General features: G+C 37.5%; 3 protein-coding genes across 4 annotated transcripts in view; 2 read left to right on the top strand and 1 right to left on the bottom strand.

The window, feature by feature from the left end:
• Positions 1-4290: 4290 nt before the first annotated feature.
• LOC122058818 lies at positions 4291-6133 on the bottom strand. The gene is made up of 5 exons (XM_042621504.1): positions 6025-6133; positions 5504-5598; positions 4944-5055; positions 4757-4858; positions 4291-4636 (listed from the first exon to the last, which is right to left on the bottom strand). The coding sequence occupies exons 3-5, from the start codon at positions 5031-5033 to the stop codon at positions 4460-4462; spliced, it is 369 nt and encodes a 122-aa protein (XP_042477438.1). The 5' UTR covers positions 5034-5055; positions 5504-5598; positions 6025-6133; the 3' UTR covers positions 4291-4459.
• Positions 6134-7676: 1543 nt separating this feature from the next.
• On the top strand, positions 7677-14104 carry LOC122058840 (lipoyl synthase, chloroplastic-like). The gene is made up of 7 exons (XM_042621531.1): positions 7677-8259; positions 9521-9684; positions 11551-11641; positions 11761-11918; positions 12314-12485; positions 13073-13183; positions 13649-14104. Exons 1-7 carry the CDS (start codon positions 7864-7866, stop codon positions 13727-13729), a joined length of 1173 nt encoding a protein of 390 aa, XP_042477465.1. The 5' UTR covers positions 7677-7863; the 3' UTR covers positions 13730-14104.
• Positions 14105-18738: 4634 nt separating this feature from the next.
• The window catches only part of LOC122058691 (BTB/POZ domain-containing protein At1g04390), an 11548-nt gene continuing 7173 nt past the window's right edge, over positions 18739-23113 (top strand). The window contains exons 1-2 of one of the 2 annotated variants that reach the window (XM_042621354.1): positions 18739-19123; positions 22214-22340. In XM_042621354.1, coding sequence (XP_042477288.1) covers positions 19023-19123; positions 22214-22340 — 228 coding nt within the window. In that variant the 5' untranslated portion in view covers positions 18739-19022. The remainder of the gene's footprint in view (positions 19124-22213; positions 22341-23113) is intronic. The other variant, XM_042621353.1, reaches the window with a different exon arrangement.

The raw sequence follows: 23113 nt of genomic DNA, 5'->3' as shown, positions 1-23113 counted from the left end.
AAGATAAGTATAATGCTTGTTATTCCTATGTCATTGGATCGAATCCTTCCTTTATTTACAAGTTGGGTTGCGCTGTTGTGGTTTCAAGAGATGTAGTAAAAAGCTTTAACAACTTTATCAGAGGGAAAAGAAAAAAAGAAAAAAAAAAAAGCCATGATTCATTAATAGTAATTTCATTATAATAATTTATGATACATGAAACACATTTTTTAACCTCTTTCATGATTATGTATATCAATATATGATTTATACAATCATATAAAAATTTATCCAATCCAAATCAAATTGGATAAGAAACCATTTATAATTCTAAAATCAAACCAACTGGGTACAATTTTAGTATTGAAATTGCATTTGAATTCTCGATATAGTATGATTTTGATTTCTCCTTTATATCTCTTGCATCAAATCAAAATCATATCAAATTCCCTAAACCATACTGATTGACACTTATTCTTTTATTTGAGGGGTAAGAATTGACACCTTACCTTAGAATGCCAAGAATGCATACCAGACACGGCATTATAAATTTTCCAAATAAATTTTTTCCTAACATTCATGATTGACAAAATAAACGAAACTTATCTATCAAAAGTGGGAAACACAAGTCCAGAAGTTCCATAATTTTGCCCCAAAATTCCAATGCTAGCTTCTGAGATGCTGCGAAACTAAATCCAAAAGGGCCGTGCACACGTGTGGGTCCCTCGTGTCCCTTAACCTTTTTCATTCCTCTCCTTCTCTTCCCACACGTGTGTTGCTGTTCTCATTCCTTTTGATATTACTGTTCTTTTTTCAATGAAATGTCAATTTTGAGAACTTAATTTTGCATGTGAGATTGTGAGATGAACCCTTTCCTCAGTCCCCTCTTGTCTGTGAGGAGGAGAAAGAATCCGACCAAGGAACACCCTTAAGTGCTTCTTATATTAAAGGATGTCCTCTCTTTCCTCTGCTTCAATAGACAATAAATGGAGACCTAATTATGGTGAATCAACAGAACCAAAAAGGTGATGATACATAAAATTGATCCAGGGCTTATGACAGACTATGGACTATGGACCTCTATCAAGAGTCAAGCCAACTATTTTTTAAAATTTTTTCAGTGGAAAATGCCAGGGTATACCCCACGTACAGATTATCAGATCAGTATATTTTACTTATTTTTCTTATAATCTATGGTTAAGGAGAAATCCCTCCATTGTTGGTCATCTTCGCACTTGAATGGGTGTTCCGGAATAATAAAGGATGATCTTAGATTCATGGGTAAATCTCTGAGTGCAAATGAAAGAAATTTTTCTTCTGTGTTTATTATGAAAATTTCCTTCAAAACCGATTTGAAAGTCTTATAAAAAAGGACGTGGGTTCTATTTTTTTTTTTTTTTTTTTTTTTTTTTTCACTAGTTTTGAATAGTGTGACACATATATAATGGCTTTTTTCTTTATCAAACGTCAAGTTTCAAACTCATATTCAATCACATATATCTATGCATCCTCCCCCACCAATTTGTATAGTTTTGAATTTTTCAAAGCTTTAATTTGCCACTTGATGAATTCTTGTTTAGTTGAAACCTAACATGTGAAAGAGGAGACCTTTGGGTGATTCTACCTATCTACAAAATTTCAGTTGACTCTAAAAGCTCTATTGACTATGCTAACAAGGTCAAGAGTGCCCCTTGGAAGGTATGGTGGTTGTTAGAACAAAACCATAAGTTTCTCTCTCGCCTCACACACTTTGCTATAAGAGCCATTTATTTTGAAGCTAATTAACCTACTGATATTTTGGCTAAGTTGCACCCCAATATTGGTAGGGTAGTCCTTGCTCTTGATGAACTTCCTATCAAAGTTGTTAGATATGTATCTAAAGATGTTTTTAGACGTAAATACCCTTGTCATAGATAGCTTGTCGAGGGTCTATCTTGCTTTCCTAACAATTCTTTTCTTTATATATATATTGTTTATATATATATATATGATATAATTTTTTCTTTTTTCCGAAAAAAAAAAAAGGAACTTTATATAACTTGCCACATGGCAAAACTTATCGTGCTTGTATAATTCTGACAGAATGTAGTGAATCAACACCTATTACCAGAGATTCTAACGTGTTGGTTATTAATCATGATCTATGGACATTGGATCTTCTTTCACAACTCAAGTCTCAAAAAAAAAAAAAAAAAAAAAAGAGAGAGAATTAATGGAAATTGAAAGCAGGGGAAGTGGATGAATAGAAGACCAGCTGGGATCCCCAAGGGAGACAATTCCATCCCTTATTCCAAGCACCCATGTGGTTAGAATCTATAAAAAAGGGCTTCATCATCAGTCCATGCCTTGAATGTACACCAATGCTTTGAAGCTAATGGATCAATGGTGGTCAGTAGGTAAAAGAGTGTTCAGTCCTAATTGGCTTAGTAGTAATGGAGATAAGATAATTGCAGAAAGTAGTGATAACTTAATGGGTTTTGTTGTGATTTCAATCTGAAAGACACTAACACTCTTTGAAAATGTGGAAAATTCCAAACATAGACCATTCTATGTCGGTGACTAAAGAATTGCAACAGTGTAAATCAATCAAATTTAGAGGTTTTCATGATTGTATTGTTTTTCTATACTGTCATGATTTTGTCTGTCCTTTCATATATATATATATATATATAGGTGATAAAACTTGAAATTTTTTTATCCCATAATGGTTGACCTGAGTGAGGTAGAAGATTCTGAATAAAATTGCAGTGGATTGTTGAAAAAAATTCTAGTAAAACAACAAGAATTTTCATTTTATTTCCTCTTGTCTACACTTGAATGGAAAGAAGAAAACAATCTGTTCTCTCTCTCTCTCTCTCTCTCTCTCTCTCTCTCTTATTGGGGTGTGGGGGCAAAACCGACTTGCTATGACTTGATGGATTGACCTTACTTGGAAGAGTATTTAAGTATTTATATGTTATGATGTCTTGTTGTGTAAACAAGTGCGATTTTGGGGTTTTTCATTACAGGTTTTGTGGACGAGTGTTCTTGCCGCATGATTGGGTGTTCTTGAGAGATCTATATTGTAATTTTTTTTCCAACATAGAGAATCTTCTTCTTCTTCTTCTTCCCAGAGAACATCGCACATCACGTTGGTGTGTGAAACTCGTTAAATCTTTATGTCATCTTATGCAAATCTTTTGATTTTCTTCATTTTTAATTAAGATTTTGATTGGAAATCAGACCCAGAATATGTTTAATATATGGTATTGGAAAACTTGAGAATTACTGTCACTGCAACTAATAGAGGAAAAACCATAGCCAGCTCTTACCAGACAACTCATCCAACAAGCCCAGTCTTCCCAATGGGAATCGACACGACAACTGATCATCAATTAACCCTTTAACCTCGGCTACTCTCCTACATGATTTCCAAATATACTCCAAAACACTAGCTTGAGCAGCGGCTGCAAACAACAACCATAACCTTATCCCAACTAAATGGGGTCGGTTGCATGACAGAATGTTGCTTATAATTAACCATGTGTAGGCCTTTAAAAGAATCCTATATCTTATTTGGAACAGTTTCCATCTAATTTCCCGGGAATCCAGATATAATCCAAAAAAAAATCCAAGTGATAATGGGATCATCCAAAATAAAAATTTAAGCTCAAAATTTAACTCTGGAATTTAATCTTCATCCTCCACTGATGAAGTTGCTAGTTGTCTGTTGGAATATGAATAATTACCATTGTAAATCAATCAATTTTAGGGGGCTTTCATGGTTGCAATGGATGTCTATTTCAATTAAATCAACTTTAGGATTGTCCTGGTATTGTCAAAGATATTTCTCTGTATAATGGGGTGAAAGAATCTTCTATGAACTTTTTTCCAAAACCCTAAACTGACTTCCATCATTTCAGAATTTGGTTGGGGAATTTTCAGTGAGGTAGAAAAATCTAAATAAAACTACAATTGATTGTTTGAAAACTACCTATAAAACAGAGGAAAAGATTGATATTATGAAAGGACTGTGAACTACAACATTAATTATTTCACTGATATGTACATATCTTTTTTTCACAACAGTAAAACCTATGAAAATTAATAGCCTCTATTCCCATTATTAATAAGGCTTTAGATTGTAAACCAAACCCAAAGTGTATTTGCCCTAATTTGTAGTGTTGGAAAACTTGAGAATTACTATCACTGTAAGTAGTACTACAGGAACAACCATAACCAGAACAACCACAACAGTGCTCCTCAAGAGTAGAACACAAGTTGGGAGATCTACTTGTTGAAAGAACAGGTTGTCTCAGAATATGTAAAGGAATAAATCAGAATAGTACTCGTGAACTCAACCTTATCTCAACTAAATGATTCAACCTTATCTCAACTCAATGAGGTCGACTACATGGATCTTTTTTCTCCAATCAACTCTATTCAAAGGTATAGTTGTCACTAGTCCTAAGTTATGCATGTATAAGACTGAGAATAACAATTAAAATATAGAAAAGTGAAATTCATTTACCTCTGAAACCAATTCTTCAGAGATTCTATAATAAGTGGTAGTTCCAGATTCTGGACTGTCACTTTGCATCTGATGAAGTAGAGAGACAATTTCTGGAATATTTACTTCAGCTTGTCCCTTGTCTGCTAAGTTTTCATGGATCTGCACCTGCTCTAACAAAATGTTAATTCCATATTTTTTATCAATTCCTCATACTCAAGTTCAATACCCAATAGACCCATATATAATTCAATGAACCCACACAATACAATTGCTTCTATCCATTACCTTAGGATTCAACTCCAATGGACTACAAGCAACAGAAACTTGATCTAGAATATCCATTCTGAGTTGTGTGCTTGGAGTAACCTCATCGTTAATCTCAGGCCTCTGATAAAAGAAAAGCATATAATATTAGCTTCAAATAAATGAAATTATCTCACATCAATAAGGTCAAGCTAGAAGGAGCTTATACCGTGACCTCCAAATTATGTACACCTAGTTTCCAGACATTCAGGATTGAGGAAACTGCAGCTATAACGAACACGGCTAAAACAATAAGCATCTTCTTAGTTTTAGTTGATGAGCTGCAAAAATTGGACAGAATACGTTACTGAAAGGGATATTGAAATGCCTGTGAAAGTATTAGTATTCCCCTTTTTGTTTAGGCTGCATTTTGATAAATGGATTTGAAGGGAAAATAAAAATCTACCTGTTAGGCTGTTACACAATCATGATTAAAAAAAAAAATCATTTCCCTTCATTTCTCTTGCTTGCAACTTGAGGTAGCCTATTACTATGATGATTCAATAGGAAAAGAAACAGTTTAATTGGCACAATTTTGGATTTAAAAGTTTCCATGAATACTGTAGTTCTTCTCAAAGTGAGTAATATGCCCTCATCACATCAGGGAGGTGATGCAAAAAATGAGATCTAATGGAGATTCTAATGGAGATTCATATAGTCCATTGATATTTTTATAAATACCAAACTTAAAATGGTTTTCCTTTCCATTTCATAGTATACTAAGACTACCTGATCTCAATGGGCAGGAAGATTCAATCTATAGCAACAAAGTCTTCAGTAGTGAAGAAAACCATTCAATCTGAGTAAGCCCCCCCTGTGGATACCTGCATGACAGTCCATCAAAACTAAGAACTACTGCACCTTTGATTTAAACACAGTAAAGAAATGAAAACCAGATGAGAACTAAAAAGCCTCTTAACAACCCCAAGGGTGTAGCTCGGTTAGTAAGGGAGCGTGCCTAAATTGACATACGTCCTGAGTTCGATTCCCCTTATCCCCTTGGGGCAGCCCCACTGTTTCTATGGCTCTCATAGGAACTGGTGCTGACCTGACTATTTTGTGGGAGCCTACTCAGGCCAAATGTCTGGACTCTGGACACCCTTTTTAGCACCAAAAAAAAAATCGTTACCAATCTTAAACTACAAAAAATCCACTGTGATTCTCAAAAGGCCTCCCATAGGTTGTTTGAAAGGGGTGGGGGGTGTATACCTAAATGCCTCTCCATTAACCAAGAAAAATCTAGAATCTACCTGGCTTCCTAGGCCCCTGTGACTCCAGTGAGATTGATGTCTGCCTATCTGCAATAACAGAGAGAGAGAGAGAGAGAGAGATGCTCGTTAGTTTGAAGAGTGTATGGAGTCCATACGATGGAATGATGATGCTATCAAAAAGCAAGAAAATTCTTGGAGGAATGCCGACCAAGTTTGGTGTTATTTTTCAATGGTAGACTAAGTTGGTGTTGGTGACCTTCTATTGTGACTAAGAAAGTGTTTGGGAACCAAAATGGAGACTAGTGCTGTGTTTGGTTGTGCAGGATAAGTGCTAACATTTTGATAAATGTTGTTCACACTATGATTGCATGTTTGGTTACATGCAAAGAGTCTTTTTTTTTTTTTTGGGTTGAAAGCAGGACTATTTATTCATGTGTGTCCAGCGTAAGGTATCCAAGTTACAAACATCAGACAACCGAGTGAAGAGCTTACAAACATCAGACAACCGAGTGAAGAGCGGTCAAGTTGTTCCACATGCAAAGGGCTTTTAGTATATGGTTTCGGCAACAAATGTAGCAAACAGAATCCAGTTAATAAATGGGCTACAACTAGACTGAAATCCTATGACTTGATTGTTAAATGGGCTGGTAGATGCATAGTCTAGGAGTAAGATGGGTCATTGAAACCCATCTCCATGGCCCGAACCCACTTAACTAATCCATAACATCAACTCTATTGCACAAATATTTCTCCCTCCTATGTAGAAAAATTCTTCCCTTATCACCCAAAAATGAAAAACTTATGTGGATGAAGTGGATCCCATGAGGTCTTAATTATTTAGTTAATAATTTTCAAAGAAATTCAAGTTGCCAATGACATAGCTCTGCTTCGTTTAATTGGAGGAGCCTAGAAAAAATTATATCTATTTTTCAAAAATTAATTATCTATGAATATTTGAAAAGACCCATGGATATCATACTCACCCTGACGATATAAACTTCGAGTGCTTGTTTCTTACAACATATTTCAATTTATTCGTGTAATTATCAAATATGACAACAAGAAGTTCATTCAAATATTGGCAAAAATCTTACATTTGCTTGAACAGTCATTTTTGGCTTGCCATTATATTACTAATTTGAGCTTTAATCCATTGTAGATGTTTCGCATCACAATCATACTTGGCTTTGGATTCTAAGTGGATGTTCTTGAATTTTCAACGATCATAAACTCAGTGTGTGAGGAGGGGGGGAGGGGTCGAGTTCTTCGAAGGTTTATTGTTGTCATTCTTGAAGTTTATGCTTGATCCATAATATCCTCTAAACTGATACATACCTTGGAGTGTTTGTTTATCCATATTAATTAGATGGACTATGATAATGCAATGAGAGAAATTTTGAGAGACTGGATCAGGTTCACGTACGAGAATGTACGAGAACGACCTTGATTCGTAGATTTATAATCAATTTTCTCTCTCTTTATTTAATAGATTCTAAATCCACGGACTAGAGCCGTACAAAAATATTCTTGTACGTGAACCTGATCCATTCACAAATTTTGATTAGATGGACTATGATTATGGCTTAAATGCTTGATTGAGCAATCGGTGCCTCATCTCAGGACTCACTGAGTCAGGAGAGTGAATTTAGGAATTAAGGAAAAAAAAAAACAAAGAACAGCCGCATAGGTAACCACCAACCACTACGGAGATTTCAAAGCGCAACCCACCAGTAAAAAATACCTGAACTCTCTCTCTTTTCCGCCAAATCTTCTGTTCTGTTCCCTCGTGAATTCCGCTAAATCTCGTATGGAATTGTCTGCTTGAGTTCATCAATCCATGACTGATACTCTTCGGTTGTTTCAGTCCATCTATTAAAAATGATTCATCAGTCCACTTCAAAACCTTCCATCTCTTCAATCTCTTCAATTCCAGCTGCAAAACCCAGATCCATAGATTTCTTCTATCGGCCGAGACTTCGATCTGAAGCCGTTGATTCGAGGAAGAAGGTCAATTCTGAGCTCTCAAATTCATCTTCTTCTTCGACGACGATATCGTCGCCTTCGAAGCTGTTTGAATCTAATGGGGCTTCGTCAAAGGGACTGTACCCTGGAGGGATGGGGCCGTATACAGGCAGAGATCCCAACGTGAAGAAGCCGGAATGGTTGCGACAGAAGGCACCGCAGGGGGAGAAGTTTCAGGAGGTTAAAGACTCCTTATCAAGGTTGAAGCTCAACACTGTTTGTGAAGAAGCACAATGCCCCAATATTGGAGAGGTTAGAACTATAACTTTTTCTTTGCTCTCTCTGTGTGCAGCGAGAACTCCTTTTTCTGCTTTGATTACCTTTTCGTCACATTTTGAGGACTTCTGATTAATTATTAAGTGGACGGTATTTTAAAGTTTCATGTGGAATTCAATTTGCGGGTTTGGATTCTTAATTGTGAATTTGTAAATATCCTTTTTTTTTTTTTTTTTGAATGAATAGGATTTGTGATTGTGGCTCTTTAATGGGGTTCATGGTTCATTTTGTGAAAATTTTATGGAGAAATGCAAAAACCGTTTCTTGATTCTCAATGTTATGGTTCATGGTATTCAAATCATTTTGCTTCATAAACTTTGGGTTGGGTGGGGACTTACGGATTTGGTGGCTTTTTGGAGTTTGAATATGGTAGAGACTAGAGAGTGGTGAAAAGCTGATAGCTTAAGAATTAACTTTCTTCCTCTGACGAGTTTAATTTTTAAGTAGAGTTGAACTTGAGATGGAAGACAACGTAGGAGATTAGACATTCTAAATTAATTTGTCATATCCCACTTTTGAGGGAACAGCCTCGTACATCCCACTTCTTAGTTCCAAGGAAAAACATCCTGGTGCGAAAGTTCATTTCAATTAAACTTCCATGTATCAAACCAACCTTTATCAATTTTTAATAGCTGACTTGGCAAGTTATACAACCACCTCTATGTAGTGACGACCTGTTCCTGCAGTCACTGGCTTTTGCATGTTTTATCTGTATTCAATCGTCAATGGTTTGACATAGCCCCAGAGTGCATGGTCGTATTGTTGCCTATCTTCACTCTCAAATGTTGTTCTTTATGCGAACCTCCATTAGAATGATTGCTTCAGAACCTTAGCAGAGAACAATGGAAACTAAAATACCACCAAGACATGGTGTGAGCATTTATTAAAAAAAAAAAAAAGAAATCGGGAGGGGGGGCTCTTGTAGTAGCTAGTCTAAGGGGATCTTTCTTCCCAGAATTGGCCACAACACTCTAGCCTTCCATTATTTCCGTTTAACTTAAATGGGAACCAAATATCCAACTGATAGTGGTGTGTATTATCCTTTCTTTTTCCAATCCTAAGATCGTTTAATAATGCTAGGACATTTGAAAGAGGCAGAATGGAGGTTAACTGTTTTATTCGTTAATAGGGATTTGCTTCATCTTCTTGTTTTATAAATGCATGATACAAATGGGTCAATAACAAGTGGTCGATTTATCCTGATGAACCCTCTCTTTATTTTGCATCTTCTATATAGTGCTGGAATGGAGGTGGAGATGGTATTGCAACTGCAACAATAATGGTTTTAGGCGATACTTGCACCCGTGGCTGTAGGTTTTGTGCTGTGAAAACAAGCAGGAATCCAGCTCCACCTGACCCAATGGAACCTGAGAACACTGCTAAGGCTATTGCAAGCTGGGGGTAGGTTGTTTAAAGCATACAGTTTTTATTTATGATCTTCAAGAAGTGCAAATACATTGTCATTTGATGATTGTTTGCTTCTACTTGCTGAAAAATATTATAATCTGGGCTGTTAGGGCTTCCTTTTCTGCTTTGTTCAGCTTAAAGGAATAGATTTGGAATTTTGGACCGACAAGTTCTAGTGGCATTGTATTACTAGCATTCTTTGATCTTCAAGTTTTGTCTGGATGTTATAAGTTGGTGATTGAACGTTGGAACGTGGTCAGAGAAATCTGGCATTTTGAATTCATACATATAATGCAACATGGTCTATGCATTCAATGCAGGCACAAAAGAGATCCACATGTATCCATAAACAATAGCTTAACATTACAACTTCATCAACTGCAGGATTTTTTGTAGGGACCTCACCACCAAGGCTCTGACCGTGTGCCTGTTGAAGAATGAGCCAGCAACTCATGGGCAGTTTTCTTAAATGCTTCCTTCATTGATTTAATCTTCATCTCATACTTGTGCCACCAATCCTCATATTCCTGGAGTTGTTGGTGGAAAGGTCACTTTCTCAAATAAGTCCTTTCCACTCTAATTAGTCACTAGGTGCTAGTTGTTGAGAGGATTCCCTTAATTGTTCTTTTTGCTGTAGAATCGCCAACATTATTCTAAGCCTTAAACCTATGAGCTGCATGTCTATTCAGAAGTAAAATAGCAATTTCCATAGGGAAATAAAGTCTCAGACTTTCAGGGTCCTCTAATAATGGACTGTAGTCACCATACACCAAGAAGGCACATAGCACATTGGTCACTGTGAGCATTATGAGCCTACTACCCACCCAGACAAGCCGTTGCAGAATGTGAAGAAACCTATAGAGAGATAGAAGGAAAATACCAGAGGTGAGAGAAGAAACTCCAGAGCTGGTGATGACTGACTTCACCTAGCATTGGCAGTTTGACAGCGAGAGCCATGGAACCTAGGTCAACAGAGGAACAATGGTTGAGGAACAAAGATCGAATTGCAGTACCGCTTATGTGAGATTTGAAATCTGCCCAAATCATCCTAAATTTCAAATATCGCCGTTAATTTGGCACCCAAATGGTGGATTCAGATTTGGGTGATTTGATATCCATCCACCAGAAATCAGATGACCCAATCAAATGTACCCTTGTTGAAATTTCTGCTGAAACTTGTGGATTACAATCATCTCTCTAGTATTCGAGTTGGATGTTGTAAAGGGTAAAAGTTCTTCACTTCTAGCAATGCTCACCTTTTGGATTGATTCAAGAAATTACAGGAATAAAACATGTTATATGAAGTTTTGGGGGTGGGGAAGAGTTTAATCTCAGGGAATTATGCGAGTTTGATATTAGCAGAGAGAAATGAACTCTTAGAGACTGACGAGGTTCGGGAGTTGGATTCATCTGCATTTATGCTGCTGCTTTCCCACACTTGCTACTTAGGGTGTGAATTTGAGTTTTCATGTGGAATTATGGTATCTACCTTTGAGGCCTCCACATGCCATGTACAGTGGGAGGGATAAACAAAGTTTGGTTGAACCAGGACCATTTGACACCAGCCATGGAACCAACAAGGCTACGTAATTATTTTTTTGTATCAAATGGTGATTGCATGTTTCAGCCACCCTTCAAGTGGATTTTTATGCTCTAAAACCCTGTTTATAGTTGATACTGCAGCAACATTCCTGTTTATCTTTGTTTCCTTACCTGCAAGCAGAACACTTCAAATGATTATTTGACTTATTTCTACGCTTTCAAGTTTGGTTATATAAGTATGTGTGTGATAGTTAATACTTGTCCACTCCATATTTTCTGCCTTGTGTTTAATACTTTTCCACTCCATGTTTTCTGTAGTGTGGACTATATTGTTCTGACAAGTGTTGATCGTGATGATCTACCTGATGGAGGAAGTGGTCATTTTGCTCAGACAGTCAAAGCAATGAAGGTTTATCCATAAATCAAGTTTTTTTTTTTGGTTGCATTTTAGCGTCCATTTGCATTGACATGAGGAACATTTAATGAAATAAAACTCTTATCATGTTTTTTCCTCAATTTTCTGTGCAGAAGCTCAAGCCTGAGATTATGGTTGAGTGTTTGACTTCTGATTTCCGGGGTGATATAGATGCCGTAACAACCCTGGTACACTCAGGGTTGGAAGTGTTTGCCCACAACATTGAGACTGTGAAACGTCTTCAGCGAATTGTCAGAGATCCAAGAGCAGGGTGAGTAGTACAAACAAATTTTCTCTTTGTCAAACATCTAGTTACACATAGAAATGTACCTTCTTCATGCCGCTGTATATGTAATTAAAGTTTTTCATTCCCCTACAGGAACCCGTCCTTCCATTCCTATTTTACTTGTGTTACTTTTTATTTTCTTGGAGGGAAACAAAAATTACCAGGTCAGCTTTGATTCAGTCAAGGCACAAACAAGTTCTACCTTGAACACTCCTAAGAACTTGATCTGGATCAAAACTTTGACCTGGTTCAAGTTGGATCTAATAAGTTAACTGGTCAGGCTCATCCATTGAGATTGATGAACGTCATTTTCTCATTTATGGTCGTGCATTTAACTTTTTTGATTCTGGTAGTAATGCAATTTCAATTTGACGAAGCAGGTATGAGCAGAGTTTATCTGTTCTGAAACATGCAAAACTCTGCAAGGACGGGATGATAACAAAATCTTCTATCATGTTGGGTCTTGGTGAATCAGATGAGGAGCTGAAGGAAGCCATGGCTGATTTAAGAGCAATAGATGTTGATATCTTGACACTTGGACAGTATTTACAGGTCAAATCTAAACCTACTTTCATGGTGCCTGGTGAGGGATGCACATGGGTAACCTTGGGTTGGTTTGGCCTGTCAGCTATTTGTACATGAGAGGTTCATACATTCTAGGCCACAAGGCTTCCCATTGCAATCTTCCAAGATTCAAGTCATCCTTTTAGTTCTGGCCTGGCTTGATATCAATTATTTCTTTAATCCAACCTGTTCTGGCAATGCCAGCCAATTTACAATTTTAGCCCAAAGTTGTGGCTCAAGCCAGGCCATTAGGTATGGTGTAGGTTCAGTAGCGGTAACACCAATACCATACTCAGCCCCCTTAAAATATTGTAGATCCATACCCAACCTGATTGGGATAACATTGGTGCAGCTCCCTAATTTTACAAGGTAACTGGGACAAGATTGGCTGAGGCAGGGTGGGTTGGGTATCCTGATTTTTCAAATATAATCTTGATTAGTAAGGATCATACTGTAGAGCGGGGTGGTTAGCTGGTTTAACCGCCCCCATTGCCAGCCATGTTATGGTGGTAGCATAGGTTTAATTGACATTTCTAGATGCCTGGACTTATTGAGAGGTTGTTATGTTCTTGCAGCCAACTCCATTGCACTTGACTGTCAAGGAGTATGTCACTCCAGAGAAGTTTGCTTTCTGGAAGGATTATGGAGAATCAATTGGTTTCCGTTATGTAGCCAGTGGGCCCTTGGTAAACTCAGCTTCTTGTTATTCTTTCAAAACCTTTTGAATTGTAGTCTTAAAAAATAAATAAATAAAAATAAAAATAAACAGCAGAGAAATATATCTTTGAAACAATTGAAAAAGCCAGGCTTGGATGTGCAAGCTTGGTTGAATGGGTGCAAGGATAATTAATGTCAATTAGAAATTTGGAATTCTTTTTCAATTTTGTAAACTAGGAAAAATCCTGCTCTCATTATTTGATACTGGGCTTCTTCTGAAATCCATCTACTGAACCTGAGGTCGGGAAAAGCAAGGTGATTTTTCTTGAGTTGGGAGCATTCATTAAGTTGATCGACTGCATTGAAAGACTCCAGTCCAAACAGTAACCTAATTAGTTTTCTGTTATGGATAGATCACTGCATTACTTAAATCACTTGTGGCCGAATGGTATTTTTATTGGTTCTTCAGTGATATGGTTTGTTGGTTTTTGCAGGTTCGATCCTCGTACCGGGCAGGTGAGCTCTTTGTTAAGACCATGGTGAGAGAAAGTTCCAAAAACAACTCCAGCAGTTAGTGCTTCTGACAATGGTTTTCATGAACCTTGCACACAAAGAAGGCTAGATGTGAGGAACCGAGGATCTAAGCAGCTGCGAAGGTGGCAATCTGGATCCGATTTGGCCATTATCATTGTAAGATCTGAGGAATGCCAATAAGGGTACTAAAATTTTGTTGTGATTGTCGCATTGTGCAATGAAGGCAGTTTTGTTCTCTACGTGTTCGCTTGGGAGAAATTGACATATAAATCAATCATTGTGTCATTATGAATTTTGTTTTGTTATATTTTCTTTTCTTTTCTTGGACTTGGCACAAAGACCACCTTGTTTGAGCAGCCATGACAATTTCAGCTGTGGATAATCGGAAAATCCCTTGGATCAGCTATGTATCAAAATTTGGTTGTCCGATCAACTAATTTGTCAGCCACGTAATCAACAAATTATTTAGAACCAAAAAAAAAAAAATCAACATATTTTAGCTTTTCCCATATGATTGTTAGCCATATTTTGACCCTCTGTTTCATGTGGGGCTTTCAAAGGCACAAAATTTGATTGTGTGGACCATGGTTTTCAAAATCAGGATCAGATTTGTTTAATTGAGCTGATTCAAACTGATTAAGTTTAGGGTGATTCCAAACTGATTTTGGCAATTCAAATCCAATATGGATCAAACCAATCTGGATTTTGGGTTTAAAAAAGAGTATGGGAAAGAGTTCTCTAAGCAAGCAGCATAGGGGAGCATACCAACAAGGTTCATCAAAAAAATTTCATACATAGAAGGGCAGCAAGGCCATGTCATTTAAGGAGGGGAGAAAGAGGGGCATGTAACAATGTAATCGATCCTATCAGCTCATAAGGAGAGAGAGGGGGGCAAAATTGTCACAAAATAATGTGGAAATGGGTAGGTTGGTCATTTCGCCCCCATGTGTCTAGAGACTCTAGACCCTAGTTAGTTTATTCGCGTTTAAAACGCGTTTAAAACGGCGTCCTGTTTTTTTTTGCCGTTTTAAACGCCGTTTGCCGAATTTTTTACAGAAAGTCGGTAAAAAAGGGGAACGAGGCTATTTGAAGTTTTTTTGCCGTTTTAAACGCCGTCCCGTTTTTTTGATAGTAAAAAAACGGATTTTAAAAAATATAAACATTTTAAAATAGAAACGTTTAAAACGGGGGCTATTTGTTTTGATTGTTATCTAGGTATTTAGAGAATTATTATGCCAATTTATGTCTATATATTGCCCTTTTTTTGACACCGTATTATTTAAATATAAACGTTTAAAACACGTATCGTCCGCTTTTTTATTTTTTCCTGTTTTTACCGTATTTGACCATATTTTTTACCGTCCCGTTCACGTTTTGATCCGTTTAAAACATGCCCGTACCGAACAATGTTTTTTTGCCGTTCCCGTTTTAACTAACAGAGCTCTAGACTAAGGGCCAAACTCCTCCATAGATTTTTTTTTTTTTACAAAATTACTCACTTAAAATTTAAGTTAACAAAAATACCCAAAATTAGGTTAGGATTTACAAAACTACCCACCCAAAGTTTCGGTTAAAAAGAAAAATGAAAATCAGGTTTGGATTTACAAAACTACCCAAAATAGTAATTCTTCATCTTCCACATATAGATATAATCAGGTAATTTTTATAATTGAATTTGAATGGGGTATTTTTGTAAACTCAAACTCAATTTTAGGTATTTTTATTAACTTAAACTTTAAGTGAGTATTTTTGTAAAGAAAACCTAATTTTAGACTTTTTGTTAACTAAAATTTTTGGTGGATAAAATATTATAGAAGAAAACCTAAAAGTGTTACACCCATGCCCAAAAACCCAAGCTAATTTCAACTTTTGGACCTAGGTGATGCAACTAGGTGACAACCGCTAATAACTACTGGATTTGTCCGACTCATCGTATAGAAGGATTACAAACCATTGAAGGAGTTAAGGTATGTATTTACCATTGAAGATAATTTCCCCGGATCTTATTAGTGAAATGTACCAAGAGGTGGGGTCCACACCCCAAAAACACCTTGAGAAGGCCCCAATCAACTTGAGGACCCATTTCCTCACAAGGGTGACTAATTCAACCTTTACTGGCTGATGGAACATCCACTAGTGAACACCCTCCGATGAGAATACTGGCCGAAATCAGGTTAGTTTGTCGTGATACCCGGGTCTTCGCACCTGTGTACATCAAACCACCCCCAATAGTTGGGACAACCTATTAGGGAATAGATTAATGTATTCAGACACCCTAAAGTGGGTCTGTTAGTACCGAATAACGGAATAACTCGGTATTGGGTAAAAACCCATTAATTCCCCAAACAGCCCTTAGTGGGACTTAAGTGGCTATAAATAGAACTCTTACTATTCATTTCTTCTCCTACCAAATAAAAACAACGAAAGGAAGAAAGAAGAAGGAGAAGGAGAAGGAAGGCAAGGGAGGAGGAAGAAGAGGGAAGCAAAGGGAGCACCTACCATTGAAGGTAAGTTCCTCTCTCTACCATTTAGGTAATTCTCTCTCCCTCTCATACCCCATTCTTGACCTAGGCTAGGTTGGGGAAAAATCCTAATCAAAATCCCTCTACCCACATACCCAATCTACAAATTGAATGGGGGATTTTGGTGTGAGGGACCTAATGAAGCAAATTAATCATTCACCATTGAGTGTGAAGACATCTTATATGAAAAACCCCAAATTTGGCAACCCAAAACCCTAAGATTTGGGAATTTGCCAAGTCCTCTACAACTAGTTATCCCAAACCCAAAATTAGGTTGGGGAAAATGAAATTAAACACATGAATAATAGATTTGAGTGATCACACAAGCAATTGATGGTCACTACATGAACCCCCCAATCGATATTCCTCAATTTATGTTAACCTAGACTTAAAAAATGGTGATTTGAATCTTATGACTCTATGTAAATTAACCCACTAATTACACTAAACTCAAGCTAGGTGATGTGTGTGTATATCCTACATGCAAACCCACCCTAAAATCACAAAACCTAAGTTGTAAACCATACAAAAGAAGGAGAAATAGAGTTGGAAATGGCACTACACTCGAAACCACACACATACACAATTAGTCAAAGGGGCCACAAGGCCTATGGGGCTGATCTGGGCAAGAAAACCCCTATTTCAATTTCACCGGCTGATGGTCATTGGCCAGCAGGTGAAGGCAGGGACCATCCATCAGTGAAAATATTACAGGATTTGCATCCCTTTCGAATTTGTCCTCCGGTGAACTCATTGGCGGATGATCATCCACCGGTGAGCATCCTCCGGTGAACCATTTTACAGCTAATTTTTAATTCTTTTATTAGGGCACTGGTCCTAGTGTCCCACTCTCCTATGGATAACCAAATAACCTAAAAAACACTATGTGTACTAGGAGTGGAACCGAGAAGTGACGAGAGCATGCAACATGAAACTATCAACTATCTACCGCCATCTAGAATTCGAGGTGAAGGGATTTTATATGTTTTTATGGAATGCTTGCATCATATCGCATATGTGGGTGAATCATGTCATTTTGCATATTATTATTACCTTGTTCCTTATGGAAAATATTGATGTGGCATGAGAATGTGGATTATGGTTGTGTATGTGTATGTGTATGTGTGTGACTGGGGTGCACGGTGGCCAACGATTGGTGCTGGCGGCACTGCATGCTCAAGGTGAGTGTGAGTGTTTGTGTGTGCGATTGGGGTGCAGAGTGGCTAATGGTTGGTGTCAGAGGCACTGCATGCTCAGGGTGAGTGGGTGTGTGCGTGTGTATGTGGAGACTGGGGTGCAAGGTGGCCAACGGTTAGTGCCAGCGGCACTGCATGCTCAGGGTGAGTGTGTGAGTGTGTGTGTTTGTATGTGTGTGTGTGGAGACTGGGGTGCAGGGTGGGTAACGGTTGGTGTCAACGGCACTGCATGCTCATGGTGAGTGTGTGTGTGTGAGTATGATTGAAATGTGTTGTGATATATTAGAATGCATTGGGCTAGGATAACCACCTTGATGCTACAACTCTTACCAATACGGGTTTACGTATTAGTTAATCCTCTCGTTCGACGGTCAGTGGTTGGAGACGATTTCCTGTGACTGAGGTGCCTAGATGCCAGCGTCGTGACAGACCCTCAAACGATGTTTGATTCGGTGACGGGTATACCCTATATGCGATGTTGGATTCGATGTAGTGGTATTATGGGAGGGTTATTAATAGGGGTTTGCCGGGTAACGATGTGGTTTCGGAATCGACACGCTCTTGACTCACAACTAGCTTGTATCCATGGGGACTCATAACGTACATTCATGACTGGGAATAACACCTATGTTGCAATAGCACTTATGCCCCCTTTGGACTTAGAAATTGTTGCTTAGAAATTATTTGATAATAAATGGATCATGTCATTGCATTCATATAATTGCATTTATATTGATGTGGTTGGGCATAGATATTTATACTGTTGCATCTTCTTGAATTGTTATGATTGTTTGTGTGTGTGTTACCCCTCACTGTGCTTCATGGAAGCTCACCTTATTTGTTGCACCTTTTTTAGATGGTGGAACAAATGCAAAGGCATGATTGGGACTTCGGTGGCAATGGTAAAGCTTGCGTCTGCGAGACACCGAGTGGATGGACATCACTTCTTTATTTTCAGTTATTTATCCTTATGTATTATTTATAATCGTAATACCTGGGATCGAAACTCAGATGAATTTTGGTATATGGTAATTATCATTTAGTAAATCACCAGTAGTAGAGTAAAATTTACAAATCTTATACGTGTACTCTGATTTTAGTTGTGATTTTGGGGCATTTACGGATTGGGGTATTGTATCTGTGATCCTAGAGGGTTAGACTAACTAGATATGGGTATCCAATGCCACATACCTTTGCCTATAGGAAACGGGGTGTGATAAAATGTGGGTAATCCGTAATCATATAATTTTATTGATTTTTTTTTCTTTTAATAATCTTTTAAGTTTCCCAATCCCTATTTTTTATCTTATCTTCGACCTGAGTCGGCCCGTTCAAATATTTCTTTGCTGCGGACGGCGTATTAGGCTTCTGGCGTTAACAGAGTATCTTCTCTCCCTATCGAACTCCGTATTTGCCACGTCATCTCTAACGAACGATCCATTCGATTCCATTTCTCTTCCCTCTCTCTCTCAAACTGTCGTCGGCGATCTGCAGATTTACAAAGAGAAGCTCAAATCAGTCGGCGCAGGCACTTGAGAAGACGAAACAAAGAAGGGAAGCAAATTGCATCTCTTTTGTTCACGTATCTCTTCTGGTCTCCGTGAGAAAGAAACGCCATGAAATCTTCGAAACAAGGTGCGAAGAAGAATCGCTGCCTTAGCGATCACGCACTCACTCTCCATCAACGTCTCTACCAAGCTCTCAACCTAGGAATCAAGTAAATAAAATCTCTCGATATCTTGATTTTCCTTACTTATGGCTTTGTTCCTGGAAATTTCCTCTGTTTTTCGTTCGTGATTTTTGTGAAATGCTTTTATTATTATTATGGTCCTTTTATTTTTTTTAATTTGATGCAAATTGGATGAATTTGCGTGTGTATATTTACTTGAATAAGGGTTTGGTTATGTATTTCTTTCGTGGAACCATGTGTTTGTAAACATACTCAATTCTGTTTGAGGAACTGCTCTGGCAATGCCTGTTAGATTAGTTGGGTGTATTCTAATTTCAATTGATTGATGTGTGTTTTGTGTGTGTGTGTGTTGGGGGGGGGGTTTAACGGGGTGTGTGGAGGGTTGGGACTACTGAGGAAATTAAGTCTCAGATTCCAAAGTATAGGCGTGTAGCTTTGTCAGCCTTGAAAAAATAGAACTTACTCAAACAACCTCAGAAACAGTTGGATGAAGTTTTAACAGTATTGACCAGGGTACTACCCTTTTACCCAGAAAAGAAAAAGCAAAAAAAACCAGGGTACTACTCTAATAACAAAGACAAATTTGTGCAGTTTCATGCTTGTGTTCCAAATGTTTAGAATTTAGATCCTATACATGGACTGTAGGCTGAATTTCTGAAGTCAAGTAGAAATATAGAACTTATAGAAGCTCCCCCCAATGTTGCCTCATTTAGAGTGGAATAGCATAACAGGATTCATCTGGCTGATCCCAAGTAGATCAAGTAAGACTTGTTCATTTGAGTTCATTAGAGTTGTTCTCAATTTCACACTACAGCTCCATTGGCAATATTGAAAAATGATGTAGCATAGGGTAAGGGATAATTAGCGGCTAAGTGCAGGCTTTTGAAATGGTTAGGCTGATATATTGGTCATTTAGTTTTAACTTTTAAGGAAGTAAGAGGAACTCATTGATGTAAAGTCTCGCAGGGTGGTTGAGATTGAGTTTATGAGCAAGTTGATGAAGGAAGAGGATTAGTAATGAGTCCTAAATACTGTAACCTCAACCTGAGTGAAAGAAGAATCAATTGGCTCCCGTAAATGTGTTTTGAGAGAGATTTTCCTTAACAGTAGGTCAAACTAATATCATTTCCTGAAATAATTGATCAAGTTCTCTCTGTTACAAAGATGAACAGAGGGACCCTAGGATTTCAGAAACAGTAACTTTATCTCACATTACTATATCATTCCCTCAATAAATCAACAACTTCTCTCTGTTACAAAGAAGAATAAACAGAATCTAGGAATTCAGAAACAGTAACTCTAGCTCAAATAGTCAAACTAATGTAATTCATTTAAAGAATCTGTCGATTTGTCTCTTTTACATGTGTCTAAAGGGATGCATTGGACAAATAGAAGTATATAATCCTATAGATTGAACTTGACAACAAAAGTGAAGACTGTTGACAACCAAACTCTCCTAGGTGTTTACATTGAAACCTTAAATCTACAATAGCACAGGGAAGCAAACATTCTTTTGAGTCATGCCCCCAGATTAATTGACCTTGATATTTTGTGAGCCGTATGAAATCAAGATTATCTCCTATATTTGAGTAGCTGAACTCCTGGTAATTGACACATTGATATCTCCGTAGCCTCATTTTTTAAGGCTGGCTAATTAACCGACTGAGCTGTGTATGAGCTAACTGACTATTTAGGTGGACATATTTTGGGCCTGTTTATGGGATTGGGTTTTTTGTGGGCCTTCTCTAATAGTCTGATTCTCCTTGAAGGCTTTTGTCCCACTGCCATTATCTTGCAAATTCTGCTCCTTTCACCCTTCTTGGACTGAAGGCACCACAGGGGGAACCATGTGGGCTTAGGCATGCTGCAGGGAAAGGAGCAAAGTACCCTTAGATCAGCATTTATTATTTTACCTCTGATGCAGATTAATTACCAAAATAGGCTTGTTTTATTAGGAATAAGCCTAGAGTTGGGTTCCATACATGTTAGGCCATTGATCCCATGTGTTTTGAGTGTAAAAGGCCACTTTTATGAGTCTAAAATGGGGGCTCTAAGATTGAGTACGGGATTACTAGTTAGTTTCCATTTTCATTAGTTTATTTTTTAGTTGGGCTTGATTTGAGTTATATTTGTTTCCTTAGGAGTCAAGTTATTAATTTCGTCAAGTCATTAGTAGTTAGTTTCCTTTTTCAACTAGTTTCTAATTTCAGTTTTTAGTAACTATTGTATTAGGAGAATATTTGTTTCCTTTTTGAGGAACCTTTTATTTTGTAATTCCCTCCCCCCATTAACATTATAAATAAAGAAGAGGAGGCTCCTAAAAGCCTAGAACGATTTTGATAAACTACATGGCTGCTGCTGCTGCTGCTTTCTCTGCAAGAGAACTTCCTTGTGTTTGATCAAGGTATTGGGTTGGTGTTCGATCCAACGACTCTTTGCGGTGTGAAGTCCAAGAGGTTCCTCTTCAAGTGTTCCTTTTCTTTTTCAAAGTCTTCTTTTCAAAGGTTTGTTACTGTTCAAACAAATCAGTTTAAAAGTTCCTGCAGTTTTGGGACTGGTTTGGTTGTCAAATCCATCCCTACATCAACCTCTGCATTTCCTTGACTGCATCATAGATTTTGGTAATGTACCAATAAAGTACTTATTGGGTGGTTAACTTGTATTACTCGAATATTGTCAGGGTGGCTTTTAGATACAACACTTCATTTATACATCGGACCCAATAATCAAGGCAGTCTCCCCCCCACCCCAAAAATAATAATAATAATAAATTAATGGATAAATGTGACATAATGGGAGTCTCCTCAGCAACATTAAAACCCCATTCTTGTGGGAAAAGCTCTTGAAATAGGAAAGTGTGTGTATTACTGTATTTGATATTGTTCCAACATGAATGGACATGAAACATGTTGCAGTTTGGTACTTGTAACTGTTATATTCGTTCATCAGATCTATTCCCTGATATGGTAAATATGTGAGCATTTAAGTCGTCCCCCACCCCCCACCCCCAAGATATAGGCTGGAGTACTTATTTTTGGATTTTAATAATAATATGGTGGCCAACCAGATGCATGTGTTCCATTTCTCAAATATTTAGAACTGGCTTTGCTTTGACAGATCCTATAATAACAGAGAAAGGAAATGGCGTTGTGCGGATGTCGAAATACAAAGGCTAGCACTTCGCTCAATTTCGGCGTTTCTTGATTGCATTTCTTCAGAAACATCAGAACTCACAATTGTAAAGGTACTTAAGTAATGCATGGGGCGTAGAGATATTTAGAAACAAATAGAAGTATGGATTTTTTTAGGTTTGCATGAATGCGTCTTGGGACCTTGGCTTGAAATGTTTCAAGGTATTCTGATGTTGCATCCGGTTCTTCTCTTTTACAACATACAGACTTGAATATATGCTGTTCATAGAAAAATTCTAGTTTATGCTGTAGAAGCTCAACATTTTTAAACTTGTTATTGAGTTATCTTCTTTGCATGAAAATAGTTACTCTTCAAAAGCGGCGCCCAAATCTTCTGTTTATGAGATACTGCTTTCAGCATGTGTCTGTTTAGTGGTATGCAGAAGTTTTAAAGTTTTGCACTTTGTATTCGACTTCATTGTGGTGCTTTCACCCTATGCCAAAGATTGAGAGTTTTCCTGCTAAGAAACAAATAAAAATCATCTTTAAATAGATTCCGTCTTAACGGTTTTGGTTGTTGGATGAAAGATGAGTAAATAGGAAAAGGAAGGACAGAAATATGAGGCTCAGTTATCAATTAATGATTTATAAGGTTGTTTTTGGGCCAAAGATCTGGACACCCTGGGTATCAAAAAAAAATAAAAATTTGTAGTTGGGTGGTCGCATTCGTGATCCCCATCAATTCTGGAAGGTGCTTAGTGATTTAAGATTAGTGTTTGCAATAGTTGACTAATCATAGTCTAGTACAATAGCTATTATCAACTCTTCTTTCCACAATTTTAGGTGTTTAAATTCCTAAAAGTTGTGGTCAACCCCAACACCCCCC

The sequence above is a fragment of the Macadamia integrifolia genome, chromosome 13, assembly GCF_013358625.1.
Source record: "Macadamia integrifolia cultivar HAES 741 chromosome 13, SCU_Mint_v3, whole genome shotgun sequence".
Taxonomy (NCBI): Eukaryota; Viridiplantae; Streptophyta; class Magnoliopsida; order Proteales; family Proteaceae; genus Macadamia; species Macadamia integrifolia.
The sequence above is the reverse complement of the archived record's forward strand: the minus strand, read 5'-3'. Positions and strand labels throughout refer to the sequence as shown.